The 25,263-nt window shown below is 44.8% G+C and overlaps 1 protein-coding gene across 2 annotated transcripts in view; it reads right to left on the bottom strand.

Annotated features, from left to right (window-relative positions):
• LOC147905559 (uncharacterized protein At2g34160-like) overlaps positions 1-25,263 on the bottom strand; it is a 67,511-nt gene that overhangs the window by 16,459 nt on the left and 25,789 nt on the right. For both annotated transcript variants that reach the window (XM_087380581.1, XM_087380589.1), the window contains exons 2-3: positions 11,833-11,881; positions 8,445-8,507 (exon numbers count right to left, since the gene is read on the bottom strand). In XM_087380581.1, the coding sequence (XP_087236707.1) occupies positions 8,445-8,507; positions 11,833-11,881 (112 nt within the window). The remainder of the gene's footprint in view (positions 1-8,444; positions 8,508-11,832; positions 11,882-25,263) is intronic.

The raw sequence follows: 25,263 nt of genomic DNA, 5'->3' as shown, positions 1-25,263 counted from the left end.
TGCCACTTGTTGAGTTTCCTTTGATTGTTTTCTTGTAACAATGATCGATAATGCAATAAACTCTGTTGTTGGACTGGAGATAAATTCTGAACCTGTGATAACTCTGTGAGGGACTGCACTTAATATTTGGCATCTATTATTTTTTTCCTCCAATCAGCCATATATGATCTGCCATATAGCATAATAACATGCTGAATACGGTGCACAAAGTAATCCCATGCATAATTCAAGTCATAATGGGCATGTGCCTGCAATGGGGCAACGGCATCTTGTATCATATTTCTGAAAGAGGCATGCTGAAAATATGCTGCATTTACATGTTTGAGCCGGATAGTATGAGCAGGCAAATCATGAGTAGGCATACCAAAATCCAATGTCAACCAAACAGCAGCATGATCTAATAGAGATAGAGAATGACCCACCGTGATTTGAATGGTGAAATCAGTAAATTGCTGCGTATGTAGCAAGTACCATCTATCTAGCCTTGCCCAATAATTGTGGATAGCATTATGATGATATGTATATCCAGGCAAATCATGCTGCAAAGTAAGCCAAATGTCTCCTGCTTGTGTATGTGTCATAAGATGATTCCATTTTCTTTGCTCAAGCTGAAGCATGTGTGAGTTTCCTATAGTGTTATCTCTAGGCCTAGGAGAGTTGTTGAAGTCCCCTCCAAGGAAGGCAACTGATCTCCAGGGATATGCAGCACATGTCAGCCCTGTGGGCAGATACCTGAGAGGCATAAACAGCAGCAATCTCATAAATGTCACCATGGATCATATCTACATAACCATCCATCTCCCTAGGGAATCATTGTAAGCAACCTGGGGCTGTAAATTATGTTTGACTAGCATAGCAAGGCCTGAATAGACAGAGTCACCTGAATAAAAGATATCATATCCTCCAAAGTAACTAACATCTCCAGCCATAGCATGTTGATTATGCTCTTGCAGACATATCACGTCAGGCTGGTGCCTCATAACATAACTCCAAAACAGCCTCCATTTGTTTCTATTACAGAGGCCCTGTATGTTATAGGTAATACACTTGATTGTAGTGATCATAATGGGATGTACAGATGATAGGAACACTATATATACAAAAGCAGAAAGCATCTAAAATCAAAGTAAAAAAGCCAACATGGCTATGTCTCAGCCATGGCATCTGCATCACCTAAACTTGCAAAAGCATTGGCATCTTCATTATTCCAAGGCTCCTCAAGAGATGTCTGTGAGGAGGAGGCTGCATTTGTCTGTCCTGGTAAAGCAGAATCCGCATCCCAATGCCTAGATTGCAAAGGTCTATTCCGTAGGTTAATCTTTTTCCTTTGAGTCTGCCACTCTATTTGAGAGTTTGAGCCAGAATCAACTACTTTGGCCTTTCCTTTGTCTTAAGCCTGACTTCCTGCATGCAAAGAAACCTTATTTCCAATTTGTGTCACAGGTTTAGCATTCTTCTCACCAGGCTTGTTAATAACTTTTTTCCCCTCCTTAGGCTGAATAGGAGCAGTGTCTCTTGATATAGCAGTAGGAGGTGGCTGATGTAATACAGAGGGACACTCAGAAGCTAGGTGTCCAAACTTATGACATGAGAAGCAAGCACCAGCAAAAACACCCCATTTCAATTTGAAATATTTCTCCCCTAGATTGATACCATCAATCTCAACTGCTATAGAGGATGGTGTTTCTCTATCTGTGTCCCATAGTATGCAAAACCTGTTCCTGTTGCCAACATTGTGAGGCTTGCATATCACTTGTCCAAGTGTAGATGCAATGGTAGCTAACTGTGGACGCATGTAGTCAGGAAAATCGACCACCTCTACCCAAACTGGACAGTTATGCTTAATAAGACTCTGATAGTCTTTGTTGGGCGACCAGGGCATAGCATGAACCATTTGTCTGCCATAGATCAAAGGTGACATCTCTCGCATGCGTTGCTTTTGAAGGGCATCCAACAAGTGAACTTCATAAAAGCCTCTTGAAGCAAAGTACACCCCCTTCACAAAAGAGCCCTCAAGCAAGGAATTAATCCACTGTCCAACATCACTTGCAAAAGGCAATTTTCCAAGGAAGAAGATGATTATTGCTGTTTGTGAGAGTGTTTTCAAGGGATCCACCAAAAAGGGCAAGCTCAATTTCACCTTAACCGAAGGTGTTGCATCAGTCCAATGCTGTCAAGTAAGCTGAAAATCATCTTTTAGCATGTTGTATACATACTTGGCATCATCCATGTTGACATTTTCACTTGTAACTTGAAATGTTGAAGCCTCATAGCATTGTCGTTTTGCTTCTGAGGAGTGCTCCTTGCGGGTGTAAGCAATCATCTGAGCAGCATTATCCATGTTGCAAATCGAAGCAAGAAAGGAAGGAAGGAAGGGGCAAATCAGCAGCTACGTGGGTCAGGTATCAGCAGCGGCAAGAGAGACACGCTGGGTGGGTAGAGACCAATAGAAGCTGTGTAATAGAACTGGTCAAACAGATACGGAAAGCAGATAGCAGGTACGCGGGGCAGGTATCAGCAGCTACGTGGGAGAGACACTTTGGGTGGGTAGAGACCAACAGAAGCTGCAGAATAAAACTGGTCGAACAGAAACGGAAAGGAGACAGCAGCGTCGATTTACAGACAGACACTGAGGGTGCCATAGGACTGATGAAAATGGAGAAGCTTAAAGCAGTTCGAGCAGGAAGAGGTATCGAATCAATCAGCAAACCAAAGAGTGGACGATAAGCAAGGCGTGCAGGAAATATCGATGCTGTGGGAGACGCAAGCTATTGACGAAGCTCTCCATCGCCACACCTTGACACTCCCAAGGCCACTCTCTCTCTCTCTCTCTCTCTCTCTCTCTCTCTCTCACACACACACACACACACACACCCCGCCAAAAATGCAAGCCTGACTAAGCAGGCAATATGCCGCACTTGCTTGACTAGAGCAGAATGCTTCCACTCCCACTTCTAGGATCCCTGGACCAAGTCTCTTCTTTTTTATTCCTTGGTCCGCCCAGTGGGTATGTATGGCAGCCCTTATTGGGGCCTGATTTATCAAAGGCAGATTGGGCTCAGGTAGAGTGACTCCAAGTTCTCTTGCTGTCACGAATGATCCACAACAAGCTATCGGTCCCACATCATTTTGTTCTCGCTGAGTACAGTCCATCCCACTACAACATGATGCAGCACTTTACCTTTACCGAGTCATGGACTATGGCTCTTGCAAGTTATTTTGCTATCACGGATGATCCGAAGCAAGCCATCGGTCCCACATCAAATTGTTCTCGTTGAGTTAAGTCCTTTCCACTGCAGCACGATGCAGCATATTACCTTTACCGAGTCAAGGACTATGGCTCTTGCACCTCAGGTCGACGTAGATATCGTGGCTGGCACTATCTTTCTCCATGACCTTAGCAGCTGAAGCCTGAGGGTGATTGGAGATGTTGGTATGTGCATAGATGTAGGTGGTTTTGAGAGTTTGGAGCTCCACATGGGATACATTAGCCCCCTTCCATTACAAAATTGAGGCTCCTTCAGTCCCGTTCACATATCACGATGTCAAACATGTCATTCGAGAGGACCTCCTACAGCTACACGCATAAAAGACCTGGTTGGCAACCAACAAGGGACCGGACCCACCTCCCACACTTGTTGAGGATATGGATGAACAATTCCGTGTCTCATCACACCGACTCCATATTAACTTTTAAGAGTAGATGGGATGAGGGCATCCCTCGAGAAAGCCGCATTTGCACCCTATGTGATTGCCATGAGATCAAGTCAGAGGAGTATTTCACATTCAGATGCATTATGTACTATAAGATTTGAGGTCGATATCACTGTCTATTCAAAGATGGTTATGGATCCCTCTCCATCTTCCTCTCTTACCCAAATCAAAGATGCCTTGCTACCTTTCCATGAGATCATCAAACATCGAGAGCACTTGCTCAAGATACAGAGGCGGGGCCGGGGCACACAGCCAGACTCTACCCAAAGCATGATCATAGAGTTTTTCCAACTACACCATATAGACTAGTAGAAAAGGGTAGTCAGCGAGGCCGAAAACCAAAACAAAACCAAAAACACGACAAACTCGACAGCGGATTGACACACGAACCATGCTTGGTTCCCTCGGTGTTCACTAGATCGGGGACACAAACAAAGGAGCTTATAGTAGCTCTTGTTAGACGTGGGACCGCTACTAGGAGACTACAATGGGTCACACACACAGACCACTATCAGTGCTGTATCACAAGTTTCCTATCATCATGGCTTCATTCATCACCAAGCCCCCCTTGACCACGGGTTCAAATTTCTCTCATGTATTAGATCTAATATAATTTGATCTTTATGTTGTATTCATTGTTGGTGATGACACCCAAATAGAGGCTCCACCCTTTCAACTGGTATTGGGCTTCTTTCAATCTCATAGACCCTTCAGTCTTTCAAAGACTTCTAATAATCTCTCTCTCTCTCTCTCTCTCTCTCTCTCTCTCTCTCTCTCTCTCTCTCTTTGCTCGACCCTCCCGTCTCTCTGCTCTGCCCCTCCACAGCTCCCTACTCCGCCCCTCTACCTAGGCTCTCCGCATCTCTCCCTTCTTAGTCGCCTCAGCCCCCCTCGCGGAAGCTCCCTCCTACACCACCTCAGCCCCTCCCCTCGCCACTGCTGCAGCCTGCTCCCCTCCACTCCTTTCGCATGCAGCCCCTCTGCTCCTTCCACCTGCAGCCCTTCTGCCTTCCGTAGACCCCCCGCGCCTTAGCCTATATCCTAACCCCCCCCCACCCACGCAACTAACCCACCCTACCCCAACCTCCGCCGCCTCTCTCATGTATTAGATCTAATATGATTTGATCTTTATGTTGTATTCATTGTTGGTGATGACACCCAAATAGAGGCTCCACCCTTTCAACTGGTATTGGGCTTCTTTCAATCTCATAGACCCTTCAGTCTTTCAAAGACTTCTAATAATCTCTCTCTCTCTCTCTCTCTCTCTCTCTCTCTCTCTCTCTTTGCTCGACCCTCCCGTCTCTCTGCTCTGCCCCTCCACAGCTCCCTACTCCGCCCCTCTACCTAGGCTCTCCGCATCTCTCCCTTCTTAGTCGCCTCAGCCCCCCTCGCGGAAGCTCCCTCCTACACCACCTCAGCCCCTCCCCTCGCCACTGCTGCAGCCCGCTCCCCTCCACTCCTTTCGCATGCAGCCCCTCTGCTCCTTCCACCTGCAGCCCTTCTGCCTTCCGTAGACCCCCCGCGCCTTAGCCTATATCCTAACCCCCCCCAACCCACGCAACTAACCCACCCTACCCCAACCTCCGCCGTCTCTTCCTTCTTCCTTCATCCTTGACATCCGGTCCGAGCCCTAGGTGTGCCTTCCAGTCCCAACCCTAGGGAGTGGTCCCGCTCCCGACCTTGCACTAGGATCTGCACCAAGGATACAAAAGTCAGTCCAAAGAAAATGGGAAAAGGTGAAAAAGTGTTGGACAAAGCCAAGAAAGACGACAAAAAAAAACAGCAAACACAACTGAAACTCGAGGATGTGAACACACACTACACCCGAAGCGGACTTGGGATCGACTGAAAAGCAAAGGCGGGGTCCACCTCAGCCTCAGTCTCCACTTTTACTTCTACTTCAGCCCCCACTTCAGTTTCAGTTTCAGTTTCAGCCCCCGCTACATCCCCACCTTCAACTTCAGCTTCAGCCTCAGTTTCAGCTGCAGCCCCTACATCCCCCGCTACAGTTCCAGCCAGCGACATACCCATACCCATGACATCAGCTGCTTCCCTCTCCCTTGGGATAGGGGTCTGTCACAGTTTTCATCCCTCCTTTCCTCTCCCGTTACAGCTCTCTCACCGCTTATGACACCTACTTCGGAGGTGTAATACACTACTCCACATTACGCCTCGACCTTTCTCTCCCCTCTCCCTCTCAGTCAGCCTACGCTCCCACACCCCGTTGGGAACTCCATGCCACTGTCATCTCCATATCGTACCCACCTCACTCAGTCACCACCCAGCATCTAGCCTCATCCTCACACGTTTATGCCACAACCCTTCCAATTTCAGCTAGGACACGTTCGAGCTAACCTATCAGAGGCTTGGGAGAGCAGTCGGAGCAAACGGAAAAGGAAGCCTGGAGTCATGACTGAAAGAAGGCCATACGTATGCTAGGCAAGGACTACAAAGGGCCTGAGAACCCCAAAGCAGGCAGCTTGGCCAGCGACAGACTATGAGGCAACGGAAGGGCACCGACCTACTCACCCCGTCTCCACACACCCCCTGTGCGCAAGCGCGCACACACACATATCCATGGATTTTTGGATATGTTCTCTCCAAAAGGTAACAAGAATCTATTGATCCAACCACATGTAGTTGAGTCATGTTCCTTAGATGATCTTCCAGTACTTCCACACAAACCTGCACATGCATCAGTAGGGAGATTCTGGGGAGCATATCAGCTTGGCACTTTTGAAGGTCTAGATGTATAGAGACCTTGGACAGCTCCCAGGTTCATCCCACCCATACTTTGGCCAGCATCTAGCACAGAACATACCTTGATGGCTATATGGGTGAGCACGTAGGGGTCTTCGTGGGCTATCTCTACCAAGAGGGCTGTATTTCTCAGGGAATAGAGTTCTTCTCGGAGTCACCTACAGGGTTGAGATGTCATTTTCAGTCTCAACCTTGGTTGTTTCATTGCTCCATTTAGGAGTTTATTTTTGCCTTTCCAGGGTGTATTTCAGGTACTGCATGATGTTTTTCTCCCTTGAGTTTTCTCAGGGAGGGTCTTCCATACTTAAAATATGTCCTTTTCTTGCCAAGAAAAAAAGATAATGGCAAATTATAAGTAGAGTCCTTTTGGAGGGGCTGCAGCTCTAAGGTGAGATGATGCTCTATATATTGCCCCGCGTTGATTTCAAGATTCTCTTTATAATTTAAAAGCAGCTATTTTCACCCAATAAGGAAAAAAAGATTCAATCGCATAGTTTGTTGGGGGCCCTAAGATGTTGATACCTCTGCTTTTCCTTTAAGAAGGCCTCCTTGAATCATAGTTCATTAGTGAATAATGATGTGGTGCAACCTAGTGGCGAAATGTACATGTGATAGCCTAGGAATTTGCTACCAGCTTTGAGGAGAGGTTGCCTCAACCTCTAGGAGAGCTTGAACATGCCAAGATAACCCTTCAGTATCACCAAGAGCACTAGGCATGGACTTGCATGGTTCTCCTTCAGCTGTCTTATGAAATAAGCATGACAGTTTTCGATTTGCCATCTCTATGGCAATTTTTTTGGGTTGTACCTAATTATGACAAAGATACTTGTGCTACGACTGCGTATAATATATAGTTTCTTTGTTTTGCAATGTTTGGACAGTTGATTAATGACCGAGTTATGTAGAATGACAGTCTCAGATTGATGTTCATAAATATACCAACTTCTTGAACCTTGGGTCGTACTTATGATGTGATTTGGCTAGCGTTGTAATCTATGAGACAGCTGATAATATTTGCATGACAAGCTCAATGAAAGGAATCTCTCAACTTAGCAGCTGAATTCAATGCTGTTGTTCATGAACGAGGTCTTTGGACATAGCCTTACTAAGCTTGTCACAGCATGTATGAGGCAAAGGCATCTGAGCAAGGGATGCTGTTGCATCATTGTTCTTTCAGTGTAGCATACACTTAATTAGCTATGAGAAAGCACAGAATTGGAAGCATAGCATCACTACACTTGTTACAGCATGTATAAGGCCAAGACATTTCATTGCAGGGGTTTGGGGGAGGCAAGTAGTGTCTTCTTTATTCTAGCTCTATTCCCCATTCTCCTTTCAGTTGAGCATATGCTTAGTTAGCTATAGTCAAGCATGGAATCAGCAGCATAGATTTCAATCCGCATGTTACAGTATATATGAGGTAAATCCATTTCATTTCTCTTTCACACGCAGATGAGCCACAGCATAAGCAAAGGTGACAGTATTATTGCTTCAAAAGTTTATATAGCTTCATTTGTAGTCAGAAACTCCCACGAATATTATTTTGACTGTAATATGCCCCTGACAAGCACCCATTATGTACAATCAAACAGAAATAGCTCTGCTGTGTAAGCTGTCAACAGCTGATTGGTGTATAAGTAGCCTGTTTTAGAAGCCTTTAGAGCTGTGCATTGGATCAAGAACTTAATCGAAAGTTACACTGAACAACTTAATCGAAAGTTACACTGACCATGCACAACTGCACACTGAAAACATTTTCCATAGTTGTCAACTGAAACTAACATGAAACCAGTAAGGCTCCTATTGTTGCAGAATAAATAAATTTCATGTGAAGTATTATTCCTTTATAATTTGCAGCTTCTAGACAAGAAGTGCCACAACTTCAATGAAACATTTGCTCCCATTCTTCCTTTGCTATTGAACCATTTCCAAGCCAATCAGACTATGAGTGGTTCTGAGTAAATACTAACTTTTTTCCACAGCCAACTGATTGCTCTTCAAGATCTCTGCTACAGTAACAACTGTGGTAATGGCTGCAAAAAATAAAATCAAGACATGTCAATGCATATGCAAAACATTCCTCCACCACCATCTTAATAGAACACAATCAAGTCAAGTGAAACTTCTTGCCATGGTCATAGAGCTTCAAAGACGAAAACTTAACCCTCATCTGCAATCTAGTGTGATTGTATTGATCAGCAATTGGCTGAATCTTAAAACAAGCACATCACTGAGTAAAAAAGACAAACCTCCTGACACAAGAAATTGGGGAACAAGTCTGTCAAGGTAACATGTTCCCAATAAATGCACTAGGGTAGCAAAAAATACCTAAATGACTTAAGATATTCAAAAAACGATCAACTTCTCAACATCACGTGGAGCAGGCAGAAAATTATCCATTTAAGTCACTCACACACAAAGAAAACAAGGAAAGTCGCCACTCCACTGAGACAGATGGTAACTATTATCAATGAGGGGGCTGAAAATCTAAATAAAAGTCCAATAACAATTGTCTTCACCATGCACTGAGCATAAAATCTGAAAGAAAAAAAACAACTAATCACTCCTGAAAGTGCATCAGCAATTCACCAACTATAAAAAACATGCATATCATGAACAGAGACGTAACAGGATTAATCCTCATGGTGCATGTGCCTCACAGGGTTTTCACATAAATCAAAGTAATATAACCCCCCCTTCCACCAAAAAAAGGAAAGGCATAAACCAGGTAAGAGAAAAGACATAACCAAAGGTATAGGACGAAATTCTATAGAAAGAAAACGGAAAAGATCTGAAAACTGCAACTTGCTAAGGATACTGCCATCTCCGATCCCATGGCTTAGAATGGAGGACAGAACACAACATACGTCCACTACTCATCCACACTAGACATTGCAACAGAACAGACCATACTGATTGTCCAAGTGGAGGGTGAAATCCTTCCAGACTTACAAAAGGGGAAGTCTCAAGGCAGAAGCATTCAAGCCATCTACACATCCTATGAAGATGTTACTGTCTTGGACTCTGCAGAGTTTGAGATATTAGCAAATGCAGCTGACAAGGAGATTTCTCCGAGGTGAATCATTGGCATGATGTGAAACAAGGGACGGGAGATTCCCTTGGCAGGCTCAAAATTCAAAACCTAATTGGAGCTCAATCAGAGCTTGGTGCTGCTTCCAGAGTTTATAGAGTGGGATCAGTTGGTGGAGAGCTGTGTGGAGCAGCCACAAGGTTTTTACTTTACAGGTTCCAAGTTTGAGGTTGCAGATGCTGTTGGAGAATGATCGGGTTTAAATAAACCCAAGATGCTTGGTACTTCGCAAGTCTGTTCCTAGCTTCTAAGGGGGACAACTAGATGAATCTGATGGTGCCTGGGTATATTGAAGACTCTGAAATGTTCATGAGTTGGACCGGTGACTATACCAGCGCTGCAGAAGGATCCGGTTGTTTTAGTATATGATGCGAGGCAAAACCTAGAGATACTGGAGGTACGGGAACATGGACCAGATGATCAAGACATTCTCTACTTGTTCCTGTGAGCTTCCGCAAGGGACCTGATGAAGCAGTTCTTCAATAAAGTGGGTATCAACCTACGGTGTGTCATTAAGAAGGGGTGTTTGAAGCATAGGGTCAATGCCCCCCCGTGAGCCCCCAAATGAAGAGAGCAATGGTGTGTCATTGAGAAAGGAGTTTGAAGCATAGGGTCAATGCCCCACCCATAAGCCCCCAAATGAAGAGAGTAATGAGGATTGACACCTGCTGGACAATGTTGAGAGCAGGGTCACCACTCTGCCCGAGGTCAGGTTGGGCTCACAGACTGGCTAGTCGGCCAGTTCAGAAGGGGTCCTTCACCCACAAAATGCTCCATTGTTGGGCTAGCCTAAGGTCAGCCTATGTGCAGTCCTCGCATGTATAGGACACCTATAGCCACTAGGAGAGCGCATGTGAGTGCAGGAGGGAGACAGAGCTCATTTGTCTAAAGATCTCAGTTTCCTGCGAACATTTGTTACTAGCTCAGAAACTTCAGTAGCTTCACTAGTTATATTCAATGTTTAGCTTATTTCTTAGAGTTATCAATGTCTAGCAGTTATACAATGTACTGGATGTTCGACAGCTGAAATTGGAGCAGCTACTTAACATCTGAAACTTAGCGTAAATCTAACATGCTTACTGCTACATTTGTCACATAGGAACAGTCATGTATATTGAGCTATTATGCATAGAAGGAGGTTCCATATTTCTTTTCATAGGAGTTCGGAAGCATCTATTGTATCCTTCTTTGAAGCAAGGACAATCCTTCCTATTAGAATTCAACTTAAGTCCTATGGTGCAAGATCTGAAGTTTTTTTTTAACTGGTGTTTGAAATAGCTTATACAATTAAATTACAATTTCTCATTCTCAAAGTTATTTGCAAGACACCCAATGGCAAGCACATTATTTTACATGTGCTTGCTAGTTGGAACATTGTTAAAAATTGGAGATTACATATTGAAGGAGAATTGACATGTTCATTGTCTATCTGCTTAATAGTTACTTCCAACGTGTTACTACATACATAATTATTTGAGTCAAATAGAAGATCAATGTATCCCTTATATGGTTATAATCATTGTGCCAATCCTCCAACATACATACATACATACATACATATATATATATATAGGGTTATAATCATTGTGCCAATCCTTGACGGAATACAGATCTTACCGGAGCTATAGAGTACTAACTCCCAAGGAATAAATAAGAGCAACTAATTTTACATGTGGGAACTTGATTGAACATAAACTCTTCCTCCTAACCAACTGGAAGAAATCACAATTTTAATGCCTTGCATAACCAAAAATTACTGGTTCTCTATCATTACCAATATACCATTACAAATTTAACTCCTTGACCTATTCTTCATATATGAAATGTCCATTAGAAGGTAGAAGCACTTGGTATATCACAAAAATAACAAAATTAACCAATAGATGCCCCCAAAGCTATTATATTTGCACCAAGTCTCTGCTATGGAAAATGTCAACGAGCTGTTATCCTAAAAATTCGAACTTTCACATTGAATGGGTATGCAATGACCCTTGTAGATGAAACAAACCAAAATTGGACTAGCTTTTGGCTAATCTTGTATATTCTGGTCCGTGGTCTCTTAATGATTTTCACCTGCAAAACATGGTTAAAAACAAGGTGACCCACGTTCCATGTGTAGGACATATTTGAGCAAAAGAAAAGCAAGATCAGAAGCAGGTCAACAGATCCCATTGCAACAGTAAAAAACTTAAGATTAATACTAGCAAGACTGCCTGCTCTCCAAAATAGAGAAATTAGGGATGAAAAATCTTCAAGCACAAGCATACCCATCCCTAGGCCGGACAGCTCCACTTCGTCATGCTGCTGCATGTACCTCTGCGATTCCAACGATCAACAAAGTCTCAGAAAATATAATTGTTCCAATTTATAAAGGGAAGACTCTTACATTAAAAAATCATTGCAGTATATAATACTCATTAAGAAGTTTTTGCAAATGAACACATAAAGTTGGAGCATATCCTTAAAAGCATGTGTTTCCTAATTTTGATTTTCACCAAGAAGGTTTAGACCTGCACTTTGCACCTTGCTTGAACATTGTTCTTCTCCCTTATGCATATTTATTTTTTTTGCAAAAAGAGACTTCTATTAAGTATTAAAGAAAACCGTTAGAGCAAGCTCCATACGGGATACATCATGCAATGCCTGAAAAGCTCAAGAGCCAAAAAGAAAGGATTGAGGCTGATAGTGCCATCTCAATCCGGTAGAAACCTCCGAGAAAAAGGGAGAACCCCTCCAAACTCGAAGAAATATAGTCCTTCTAGAAGAGGCTGCCCGTGAAGGGCCCTATATGCTAGCCCATATGGCTATCAAAGTGTGAACCGTGTCAATCCAAATACCCGTGAACACTTGTGATGGGTGTATCTGGGTGCCATCCAAGGCCTCTGTACATCTGGCTCTCCAAATGTGCCAAGAGGAAATGCTAGCCAAAAAAATCTCCCAAGAGGTATCCACTGAAGCATGAGAAGCTCTGAAGGGAGTAAGTGGTACATCCTGAAGAGAACAGCGCTCTATCACCTGCCGGCGGACCGAGAGTGCCCAAGAAGAAGCCTTATGCATATTTAGGCTACACAAGATTTAAAATTTCTAGGGTTTCAACTAGAAACATGTTTCAAGAGTTTCTCCTAGAAATTTTAAATCTCGTGCATATTTAGGCTACACGAGATTTAAAATTTCTAGGGTTTCAACTAGAAACATGTTTCAAGAGTTCCTCCTAGAACCATTTTGACTTAAAATCACTACCAACGCCTAAGAAAAACACGTTCTTTTCATAAAGTAATTAAATACAAATATAAATTCAAAAATGGGCTCAAGTATGTCCACCGGAATCTGCGTCTCCTCCAACATATGAAGAGCATAAAGGTCAAAGAAGGTTAACCCTATTATGATATTTACAACTTCTCGAAGAGAATATTATTCATCCCATGCATGAGGATGTGCTGCATATGCGTTCATTCTCAATTGCCTTGTCATCTTTCATGGGCATCCCCATGACGTGGCTGCACTGTTCAATCTTCAAATTGCTTGCCCAACCTCCCCCTGGCCCCCTCATCCTTAGCCTCATTTAAGATATCCTCCAGCTCCAATCTCTGGCGACATTACCATAGAGATGCCAAAATGCATAGAAGATGGGGAGGAGGTGTCCACACCCACACGTGAACCCACTCCAGAAGCACCCATTACACCAGCTGCTCCATTAGCCATAATCAAGCAAAGATCTAGATGCAAGCCCAACAATCACAGGCTCTCATCACAAGGGTCTTACACCTTCAACATGTATGTGCCATGGGACAACGCTAGAATCACGTAGACATGGAAGAACAAGACCCCAATGCCCAACTGGCCAAGGAAGAGCTGATTCACCAAGAAATGGAACGAGACCATGAGCTCATGAAGCCCAAGGACTAGGGGATCAAGCATTGATCATGTCTTTGATCTAGTCCAAGTAACAGAACCCATAAAGCTCATTCAACGACCAATCGAGTCCTCAATTCAAGGAGCCTTAACTTCGACAAGTATAATGCGCAAATAGTACTCTTAGTGCTCTCGTCTTGGCTAATAGAGCTACTTCACATGCATCCTTGCCGTCAATTTGTGGCACAAGTGGCCCACAAAGCATTACAACGCTCCAGATGTAGTTGGATATAATTGTATCATTGGCATCTCTTGGCCCATGGCATGGCTGCCTTGCTGGTTCCTTTGCAGACATCCTGCATTGACAACCTCAGACGGAGCAAGACAACAGGCACCCCTACAGCAGCTCACTTCATCTGGAGCATGCAGCCGTCATCAATAGGTACATGTGCAGTCTACATGTATAAGCAAAGAGTATTGGCATCATCTACAAGTGCAGGGACATGTATAGGTTGGCAACCAATCCAAGCAAAGAGTATTGGCATCATCTACAAGTGCAGAGACATGTATAGGTTGGCAACCAATCCAAGCCTACCACACGCCTGTACAGAAAATGGAAAAGTGCACACAAACAACACCCGACTGCCATGTGGCAAGCCAATGGAATTGGCAGCCATGTGGCAAGTCAAGGCAGATGGCAGCAGTAGTAGACAAGTTGGATCCACCACGAGGGGTCACCCAGATCAACATCAAATCAACCAAGTCAGCATCCAGTTGGCTGCCAACAGGAGAAGGGCCCAACCTATATAAAGGGTCCCTCTCTCCCTAATTTCAAGATCGGCTCCAACCTCCAGCCGTAGCCTATAGCCTCAACCCAATGCAATAGCTAGGGAGAAGGAGTAGTTGAGCAGAATGCAGAAGCATCTTTCACGTGAGGCATAAAGGAAGAGGCGGCTTCAACTCAAAAGGCAACCATGCCAGCAAGACCTCCATTAGTAAAGGCACAGGTATCTCCATCAGCCATGGTCACCATGATACCAGCCCTGATGCAGATGCAGGTTCAACAATTCAAAATCCCTTTCGCCCAGCTACCCCAACTCTAGTAGCTGACAGAGGATCTGCAATAGGCCACCCAAGAGGCCAGAAAAGAATGTCTCTGCGCAGCCCAGGAAGTAAAAGTAGCTACCCAGGAGACCAAAGAAGTGCATCTTCGGCAGCAGAAGAAGAAAAGGAAGAGTGCCTTCAAGCAGCACAAAAACAAAAACAGAAAAAAAAGAAGAATGCCTCCAAGCAGCGCAAGAAGTAAAAGAAGAGCGCCTCCAAGCACAGTGCAAGATGTAAAAGAAGAGTGCATCCGAGTAGCACAAGAAGAAAAGGAGGTATGTGATCGGGCACTACTACTCTCCCATGGACCTTGAAGGGTCCCAAGCAAACTTTCATACAATCATATCATGTCATTATTCATACAATCATATCATGTCATTATACAGACAACATGCATCTGAACATTCAGAGAGGGGCCAAAAGCTAGTTACAAGTCATTCTTTCAAGGGAAACTGAATCTCCAAAGACACAATGGTAAAACTGACCCATTAGTGTTGATTTGTGGCTCAATCACTTCGAAAGTTACCTCTCCATGGTCCCCACAGAAGACAACGAGAACTGTATTTTGGCTTCATTGCATTAATCAAGTGAAGCCCTCACACGGTGGCACAAGTGGCAGGCGAATCTTTATGATGCTTTGATGGGAGCCAGCCCCTTACACATGAACGGGATTCCTGAAGGACGTCAGAATGGGATTCCTACCACCATAGTAACTAGATCATTTAGATATGCAATTGTTTGATTTTTCCCAAGGGCCCTCAGAACCCGTCAACCATTATGCCAACTAGTTCACAAAGGTGGCCATCAAGCTACAAAAGACGGGCAGGACAATCAGCTTCAACTCCAGCAAAGGCAACATCAGTGGTCATCAAGGAGATCGAAGATTAGCAAAAGAGAGAAACTCTTGAGTTCCCACCATGTTTTAGTTTTATGGATAGATTGGTGATATCTTGCCGGATTCTGGTAGTTCGCAAGACATAATCTCCACCAAGGCAGCAAAGCATTGACTTCTTGTGTCATTGACAGATATGAGGACGTTGAATGGTGCATACTGCATTCACAACCCAGAGTGTAAAAAGCAGTATATGCAAGCCGAAGACTCCATCGTGAAGATTCCTCAAGGGTCAAGTCAGCCACTCACGATCGCTCTAAAGACAATGGATATCATCTCACGAGCTTAATGGTGGCACCAGTCCGAGGTCCGACCAAATTATTAGACCAAGGGTTTGAATCTCACCATTCCAACTACTGGTAAGAAGTTTATTCCTTGGCTTCAAGACGGTTCTCCTCTTTCACTGATTTCAGCTATTTGATTGTCAAAGGAGATAAAATGAGGTGGGAATGGTTTCTTGTCTACACTACGCTGCTATAGACCATCAGCACCAACCCACGGCAGGAGAGTTCATTGCAAGAATACCAAGAGATCTTTCTCACATTTAGCTTACATCTTGCCCTACACCAGTTCAGTAGAAGGATAGGGAGGAGGAGTATAGGAGCAATCTGCTTCAATCCCTCTCCATCTCTATAGAAAGGGTGACCTTCATCAAGTTGTATTATCACCTATGGGCCACAGTCATAATCAAGCTTTTGTTTCAATAATACAATAAATACTATCTTCTGAGGTGGGGGCTATTGCAACCCCATCCACCTCATTCTCACACCCACAACAGAGCACGTGAGTTCTTGTGTGTTCTTCTCTTTACAATTCATGTATTGTGCTCAACAGAAAGATAAAGACTAGAGACAGAACAAAAGAGAGTTTATTAAAGTCTTCGGAAGACCAATGGTTCTATGAGACTGTGAAAAAACCTGATACAAATCCAGCTAGAGGGGTGGAGCTACCAACCGAGCATCCACACCCATACAGAAAACAAAAAACTGAAAACTGCATCATATATAGTCATATCAAACAATAATAGTAATCATCTACAGCAAAACCATCCTCCACTACCGTCATAAGACAGAATGAAGTGTGCTCCAAGACAATGTGGCCCCTCCCCTTGTCAAGAGCGAGGGAGTGATAGCATGAAATCAGATATGGAGTGCTGGTTGCCCCCAGTGGGTGTAGCCCTACGCTGTCTCCTGGTCATAACTCTGCGTTTGACGACCGTCACACCTATCGGTCTGGCTCCCACTCTGAACATGTAGGGAATGTCCCCAAGTGTAATATGTGCATCACCCCTCTATCTGAGCAGTCGTGTCACTAGCCCTCGGTCACGATCATGTCTGAGACCTGTAAGGTGGGCATCTGTGTGATCCAGCTGAAAGAACTCAGTGATCATGCTCTGAGATGAGTCGAATTGGGTCTGCTGCTCATGTCTTTGAGATCGGAGTAGGTGCTCACAATGCCTAACTGCCTCATGAATGAATGCGGCCAAGCATCTCTGATCTAAATAAGAGAGAAATCGGGATAACACCCCACAACTATCTCTGAATAGGCAATAGTATCACCCCTTGATCTCATAGTAAACACGGCATCCGAAGATGAAATGTCCCTCCGACTCAACCTCCTATAGGCTACATAGTACAATGCGCCCCTCCGTAGGTAGACCCTCTGCTCAACCACTCTCAATGCAGATCCTATGTGAAGAGACCCGAAGCTGCCCAATTGAGATCCTCAATAAATGGAGTAAGTGAACCCGTGTATACCCTGGTGGGTCGATAAACCCCTCATTCGAGATGTGTAGGCAATGATCTCTGTAGAAGGTAAGCTTCACAGGGAGCTCAGCCGGTTCCAACCAGGTCCGAAATGTGTGTAACTGAAGAAGATCCACACGTATAAACTAGTTGACCTCATGATACTGCACTGGGGAGAATGGCGCATCAATGCTTTAATGGAAAGGAGGAAATCTATCCATATGTAACCCCATCTCACTGTGTGCGCATACCAGCATCTCTGGTCACCTGCCACACTGATAACGCCATGGAGGAGGACAATGCTAACCATAGTACTCTGTTGCAGCCAAAGGTACAATCTCTGTATGCCCTGACTCAATATAAGTAGGTAATGACCTAGAAAGCTGCATCAAGTTGCAATGGTGAAGATCCAAACTCAGCCTGAATGATCAGGTGAGGGATTGACGACTTACTCCGAATCATCCGTGATAGCATAAGCACCTGTAGCCGCTCTACACAAGCCCATACTGACAAGTCAGGCCCCCGGCCTGCCATACATCCCTACTGGTCGAATCGAGGAGTCAAATAGAGGACATTTGGTCTGTGGGTCCTAGAAATGTGAACGAAAGCACTGCCTCTCTAACCTGGCTAACAAGGCATACCCTCTGCTCAGGCGAGTCGGCATCGCCACATCACGACCCGAGATGTATTGAAGATTATAACCTTGGTTTTACCAAGATTGACCTTCAGATCATGGGACTCACAGAAGGACTGCATCGAGATGTCTCTGGGGCCCCTCTCCTAAGGACGACAGAAGTACCACATCATCTGCATAAAGCAATATCTGAATCAGAGTGCCAGCAAGAGAGCATCATGTCCCCCCTAATGTCTGCATGACTGTCTCAAGCTCATCAATGTAAAGGCCAAACAAGGTGGGTGATAAAGGGCATCCTTGTTTGACCCCAATCGTACTCGGAATCTCATCTGTCCATCCAGCCCCTGTCCGAAACTTGCCTAATACTCTCATAAAGTGCCATAACTACCCAAATGAACTCCTGATCATAACCCAAGTCCTGCAAGCACCTAATGAGGTGGGCCCTAGGAACGGTGTCAAAGGCTTTGCGGAAATCCACAAAGCAACAATAAACCCTTTGTCTCCGTGCTCTCGCCTCCTCAATGATACATCTGAGCGTGAGAATGTGATCCATGGTTCCATGATCGTGTCGGAACCAAGCCTGTCCATATGCTCTGAGCCCTCGCATCTCTGTGAATCGGGTGACCTCAAAATCAAGCACGAATGCATAGATCTTGGACATGACATGCCTAATCATAATGGTCCTGTAGTTCCCCAGGTTCATGGGATCCCCTGCCTTATGGATAGGTGAGATAGTGTTAAGAGTCCAAGTTTGTGGGAAGCCAAGGCAAACGACTTCATTAAAAAGCTTTGCTAGGATTGGGGCGAGGATATTAATCCCATATGCAACGAATTCAGCCATTATGGAGCTTCATCACCGCGTCCTTAACACCCCCTTTAGTGAAGAGTGTACAAGAAGAGTGTACAGGAAGTAAGGCGAGGTAGGTGTGACAGGTCAATAGTGGGCTGATCAGGGATGTCATATGATGTGTGTGCATAGTCCTGCCAGACTCTAGTATCGGTGAGAGGTGAAGGGAACCGTCTCTTTAGGAATCTCTGCCAAAAGTCCTTAGAGTTACTACTAAACAAAATGTTCAGTAATTCCTCCTCATTTCGGCGGATAAACTCATGTTTCTTCTTGCGTACCAATTGAAGATACTCGCATATCGTGTCAGGTTCAGTCAAAAGATTATGTTTAGTCTCGAATCTGAGTTGGCGGCGTAAAGTCTTACACTCATCATCGTACCAACTGTTGCAAGGAACGGTCCCCAATGGTGGTGAGCTCGTAGAGCGAGTAGTGTGACGGAAGGCGTGAAGTGCAGCCTCATGGAGTGAAAGGGTGATCAGGACAGCACGATCCTCTAGTAGGGGGATAAAGTCAATATATGTGAGGAGAGTATAAAGGCGTGCTGAGTATGTAAAACCACCCGAGGATGGCCATCTGTCAAGACCATTATAAATAACAAGATCATGCATCCTACCGAGATCAAGCAATGCATGACCATAAGATGTGACCGGGGCTCGCCTTTTGTCTGAGATTCGCAACAAGCCTGCATCCTCTGGGTCAATATTTGGTAACATAATAGAATCGTCTCTGAAGTCGAGGAGTGGCTTCGTCTCCTCTCAGACGTATCAAGCAAAGTGTGAGGTCTCGGGAGGAAAGTAGCATACTGCTATAAACAAATCATGACTATGTGTGTGTCAAATCTGGATCCAAAGAACCTAGAGTGTGAATCTGTCTTCTCTACTGAGATGGCCCCCAAAAGAGAAGACCTGTAGAGAACTACTACTACACCAAATCCTCGTACTGCTCCAGTGTCACTCGTCTCATCTCTGTAAGCTGCCTCCCAGTTGTAACCACTGACCATAGGTAGAGGACGCTCTCAACTCTGATGTGTCCTTGTATAGAAGACTATGTCACAACCTGTATAGGATTCCGAGAAATTCCCTAGTTCCGACCATAAGGTACCATTACAGTTGCAAACGATGCAAGATAAGGTCTCGGATATCTAAGTCTCATAGGTGTTGGAGAGGGGCCCTATGCCCAATGGGGGCCCCTGTAAAGAGTCGCCAATACAGCGGGCCTGCTCTTGTACAACACGAGCTAGGTCCTGAGTGTATTGGGCTTGCTCTTGCGTAAAGCAAGTCAGCTCCACCTCACGTGCTCGTAAACTGTGTACCTCTGTGAATAAGGCCTCTCGTGTGTCCAATGGGACAATTGGTCCCTGTCCTAGCTGAAACTGAAAGGGCTGAGGTACAAAGGTAGGAGGGTGGGGCAAGATGGTGGACGGTGACCGAGCGAGCTCAATAAGAAAGGCAGATGGTTGAGATATGGATGAGAAGAGCCCAGTGGGGTGTGAGAGAGCTGAGTGAGGCATGGATGGTGTAATCCCAGTGGAATGTGGGAGAGATGGCTGACTGAGAGTGAGTGGTGAAAGAAAGGTCGAGTATTGTGGGCTTGTATGTATTTTCTTTAGTGAAGGTGACCTGAGTGATGAGTCGGATAAAGAGGTTGAAGATAGACCCCCTGCCATGGATGTATGCATAACTGTAGCAGTAGGTGTAACTGCAGATGTAGGTGTGACTGTAGCAGTAAGTATAACTCCAGATGTGATAGTGGCTGAAGTAGACCCTGTCAATGTGGCTATAGCTAGGGCTGAAATGGATCCCATCAGTGAAAATGTAGATGTGATTGCGGCTGTAATTGAGGTTGTAATAGCCCCCATCGATGCAGATGTCGAAGCAAGTGTCTTGTGGACCGCCCTGCTATCCACTCCCAGCCCACTCTGATTGAAGCGCTTGTTGAGAGCAAGGTATCATCTCGCCTATTTGAGATTAGGAGTTCAGCAAGGACATACGAGCCCAAATTTTGTCACCATAGTATAGTGCTCACGCCCAGTTATTTGAGCTGACCCAAAGAGCCATTGAGTTAGTCAACTACTAGTTATGTAAGTGGCTATTTCGGATGCAAATACAGACGGAGACATATACAGTAAGTCTCTTCATAATCTTCATTCAAATATACAATGGTATGTCCAAATTTTAAAGTCACAGAATGACAACATAGTGTATGAGCTTGCTTAGGATTTTCAACTAATGGGCAAGGGTCGTGGATTTAAAGGCCCCGTAATAAACAAGAAGTATGAGAAGACCTCATGCCAAGGGGGTTACACGACCGGCAGCACTAAGTCAGAGCAATAGTAAGTACGTGGGTTTCCTCGATGCAATAAAGAAGAAGAGGCACAAACATCTCTATTATTTACTACCATGAGCTGGGTTATGACAAACGACACTGTCCTCATCTACATCCACAAGCCTCAAAGAACCTTCTACAGCAAAAGGTGCAGTCTCCACAATCTTGGAAGCGACATAAGACGTAATCAAAAATAGTTCTCATGTGTTATGGCCAAGTGGCATTTCTCTTCAACGATGGCGATGGGGATGATTTGCTCGACCATCCGATTGCGAAGCTCAATCTCCCCACAAAGCAATCAGCCAAAAAATTCAAGCTCACATTGCATTTGGCCAGCTCGACAACCAATTAGCATGAGAGCAATTGAACCTGATGTTGAAATTCGTGTCAATGGGATGTAGAGAAGCATACCTTCACCATCATCCACTCATGCCCGCAAAAGTAACGTCTCAAGTGCTTCACATGGTATTAGCAAACCTTCACAAATAGGGCAAGCTTCTCAAAATCTTACCCAAGCAGCAGAAAATATTACAGAACCCGCTAACAATGTACATACAGAATGTGTTGAGAATGGAGTATATTGCATTATCTAGAGAGGACTACAAAGGACTTGTGAAACAAACCCTGACCCTGACACTACGGAATAAAGATGCATATATCTGTGTTCTTCTTTTCAATGTAGTGTATAGTTAGTCATCTTGTGTGCACGCACCATGCAGGCAGAGATCCTTGACTCCGTAAGACATGCCATTCAGCTTCTACAGGTAGATATCATGCAGAATTTTGGCCGCTATTCCGAGGATACACATGAGTAGGCTGAGTTACACACTACAGGTGTACTTATAGATCTCTCACAAATGAGAAGCATGCACTAAAAATCTCATTTATCTCTCACTACAGGTTGAGGAGAGACGCATACTGATACAACAGTCGGATTTGGCCCGCAAGGAGGGGCAATGGACAATGGTGCAGGATGGACGACTCCTCACAAGCCCCCATCGGGCACCAGCCCCTCCTCCCCTCTAAGGAGGCCGGATCTATGAGACTTAGGGCACCGAGACCCTATCCTGTACCATTTGGGAACTGTAATGGTACCTTATGGTCAGAACCAGGGAATTTCTCGGAGTCTTATACAGGCCCGGACATAATCTTTTACACAAAGATGCGCCAAATCCAGATCGCCCATTACCAGTGGTTAGCAAGTACACATGGGAGACAGCCTTTAGAGACGAGACTAGGGACACAGGGTACGAGGTTCAAGAGAAATAGCAATGCTACACACGTCGTCTCTCTCCGGAGCAATCTTAGTAGAGAGGAGAGAGATACACTCCAGATTTCTATAAGTCTAGATCTAGCGTACGGACAGCTGAGATTTGTTTATTGCAATGTGCTACTTCACCCGAGCCTTTCAACTTTGTTGTCCGAGAGGAGATTGAGACGTCACCTTACGCACCCCTCTATCCTGACATTGTAGATTTCTTAAGTCACAGGGAAGTCCTTATTGGGGACTTAACGCGAGGACAAACGTACCTCAGGTGCCACTCCTTGATTTCAGAGATGATGCTATCCTATTACACGATATTGACCTGGATGATGTAGGTATCACGTGAGTCTCAACTGATAGGCGTGCTCCGATCACATCTTATGGGCATGCACTATTGGATCTAGGCAGGGTGCATGATCTGATTATTTATAATGATCTCAACAGATGGCCCTCTTCAGGTGGTTTTACTTGCTTCCCACATGGAGGGGACTCCAGCGTTGTCGATTACATCATGGGATCCCTTGCCTTTACTTCTCGAATCACTGATTTCATAGTAGCACCACCTCCCCCTGGAGCCAATCACACGTATCTCTTCTTTCGCATTTCCACTTCCCGTCTCGCATTACCACCTACACCATCGACCACTTACACCACCTACCACGACATACATTTTGACCATAGTCTTTCACCTAGATATTCCGCTCACCTCTATACATTTCTCACATATACCGATTTTATACCACTCGCTCTACTCGCCCCCCACCGCTTGGGACCGTCCCTTGTAAAGCTGGTATGATGACAAATGCAAGGCTCTCCACCGTCAACTCAGATTCGTCGAGACGAAGCATAACCTTCCGAGCAAGTCAGAGCCGATGCGCGAGTATCCTAAATAATTATTTTTCTTGTCATGACACTCCCTCCTACTTGAATGAGAAGAAGTCATCTCCTGGATCTCGTCTCTTGTCTCTTCCTTGCATACACTTTCTCTTTGTACTTCTACAATTGCATCACCTCTTTATAATCTCTGAGTATCTGTGGGAAATCTATAAAGAACTCTTCTTCCATCTCAGCAGAAATATATCTCTCTTTTTCCCACGGGTACTCTTCTCTTGATGGTATACAATCTGTCTGGAGTAAGAACTTCAGTCCCATCTTCAAGTTCAGGTTCCTCTTGATGCCGAATCTCCAAAAATGCAGAAGTATCGCCATAATATCTTTTCAAATCGCTCACATGAAAGATATTCTTCATATGCCAATGGGCTGGTAATTTCAACTCATATGCTTGGGATCCTTCTTCTGGATACAAGGCTGCTGAAATCTGAGATGGACCATAAACTTCAGTGCTAGCTTCAACTGTTTTGTACTTCCCCTCACTGAATTGATTCTTCTTTTACCAATCTTTAGTAAGACCCAATCATCCTTATCATAATAAACTATTTTTCTCTTCTTATTAGCTGCCTTGGACTGTTAAACCTGGGCCTTCTGGATATGTTCTTTTGTTAGAAAAGACAACAAAGGGTATACACGCAGCGAAAGACTAAATAGAATAGCCCAGGAGCTCACATAGTGGGGATGGGGGGAGGAATCACAAACTTCTTAAGTTTGTTGCTCATCAAACATGTGCAAGCCAGTAAATAGACAATGTTTTAGGAGAGAGATAAAACCAAAAAAATATTTCCATTCAAAGGACACAATACAAAAAGAGTCCCACCAATCGTGGTCCTCTATCCTTACCAAAAGGATGCTGTCCTACGTTACTCATAGCAACTCAAGATTTCTAGCCTGTGTGCTCCTCTCTGAGCTTCAGTAGACTTTGAGTTCTCTGAGCTTCAGTAGACTTTGAGTCCGTGCTTCAATCCCTGCTCCTTGCTGCCCTGGATGGTGACCCAGATCTTGCTGCTCTGCTGCTCCAAATCTGCTCTGTGTTTGCTGCTGCAGTGGATGCTGAATGAGGCCCCAAGGAAACCCTTTTATAGGGGCTGGATGCCCCCCAAAGTGGGCCGACCGGCCCTGGTCTGCGAACCAACCAACACCCCTATTTTTGGGGCTGTGGGGACCCTCCATGGGTCTGTGTGCTGGCCAACCTGGTTGGCCAGCCAACCAGCCAGCCCAGGCCCTCCTTGGTATGTGCCTTGCAGGCCTAGTTACAGTCAATTAGGTCAGATGGTACAGTTAGTAAATGTACCACTTAGGACAGTTAGGACACTTAGTCCAATTAGGGCATTTAGCCCTAGGGTTTTGTTTTGTTGGCCCTCTCTTGGGCCTCCACACTCAGTTTTGCAGCAATTCATTACAGCATCTCGTTTTTTGTCTTCTCACCTTAATTTTTGAGCTTCCATTGCTTTCCCTAGCCTACAGTGGTATCAGAGCAGGTCAGGGTTCCAACCCTCAGCCATTTCGAGCCATCCCGAGCCTTCTAGTGCTTATTGTGAGCTGTTTGGCAGCCTGTTTCTTTGTTGGTCTGCACCCGTTCCAAGGTGCAACCACACGTGTGACTATCTCGAGCCTCTCCAAGCAGTTTCGTCACGAGAAATCAACTTTTTGGTGATGCTGCTGCATAGGCGACTGCATTTTTTAGTGTTTTCTGCTGAAATCGATTCACGCGTGTGGAGTTATTTAAAGCCTCTTCTCAACTAATTTCTTCATTTGGAGGCTTCCACTTGGTTGTTGAAGACATTTAGAGCTTGTTGAAGGATCCGGAGGCCTCTCCTTGAGCCCTTTCCTCCTCATTGGGCTTACCCTTGCCTCGGGCTGCGAGTTCCCCTCCATTGGATCACCTTTCTCTCATTTCGAGGCGTTCTCCTTCTTGTGGGAGCACTATCTCTTGCTGCAACTCTCATTTCCAGCCCTTGCTTCACATTTTTCATTGCCATTTGTTGTCCCTTTTATCTCTCCTACAAGGCTGACCACCTGTGCTGGCATTTGGAGCCTTTTTCCTTGCTGCATTTTTGGGTCTACATCATTCGGTAAGCACCTACTACCAGGCTTCCTTCATTTGCAGCAAGACAGTCATTTATTTTGTTAAGGCATTTTGG

The sequence above is a fragment of the Dipteris shenzhenensis genome, chromosome 1 (assembly GCF_047967505.1).
Source record: "Dipteris shenzhenensis isolate YYH24624 ecotype China chromosome 1, Dip_SZ_1.0, whole genome shotgun sequence".
Classification (NCBI taxonomy): domain Eukaryota; kingdom Viridiplantae; phylum Streptophyta; class Polypodiopsida; order Gleicheniales; family Dipteridaceae; genus Dipteris; species Dipteris shenzhenensis.
This window is presented reverse-complemented; position numbering and strand designations above follow the sequence as displayed.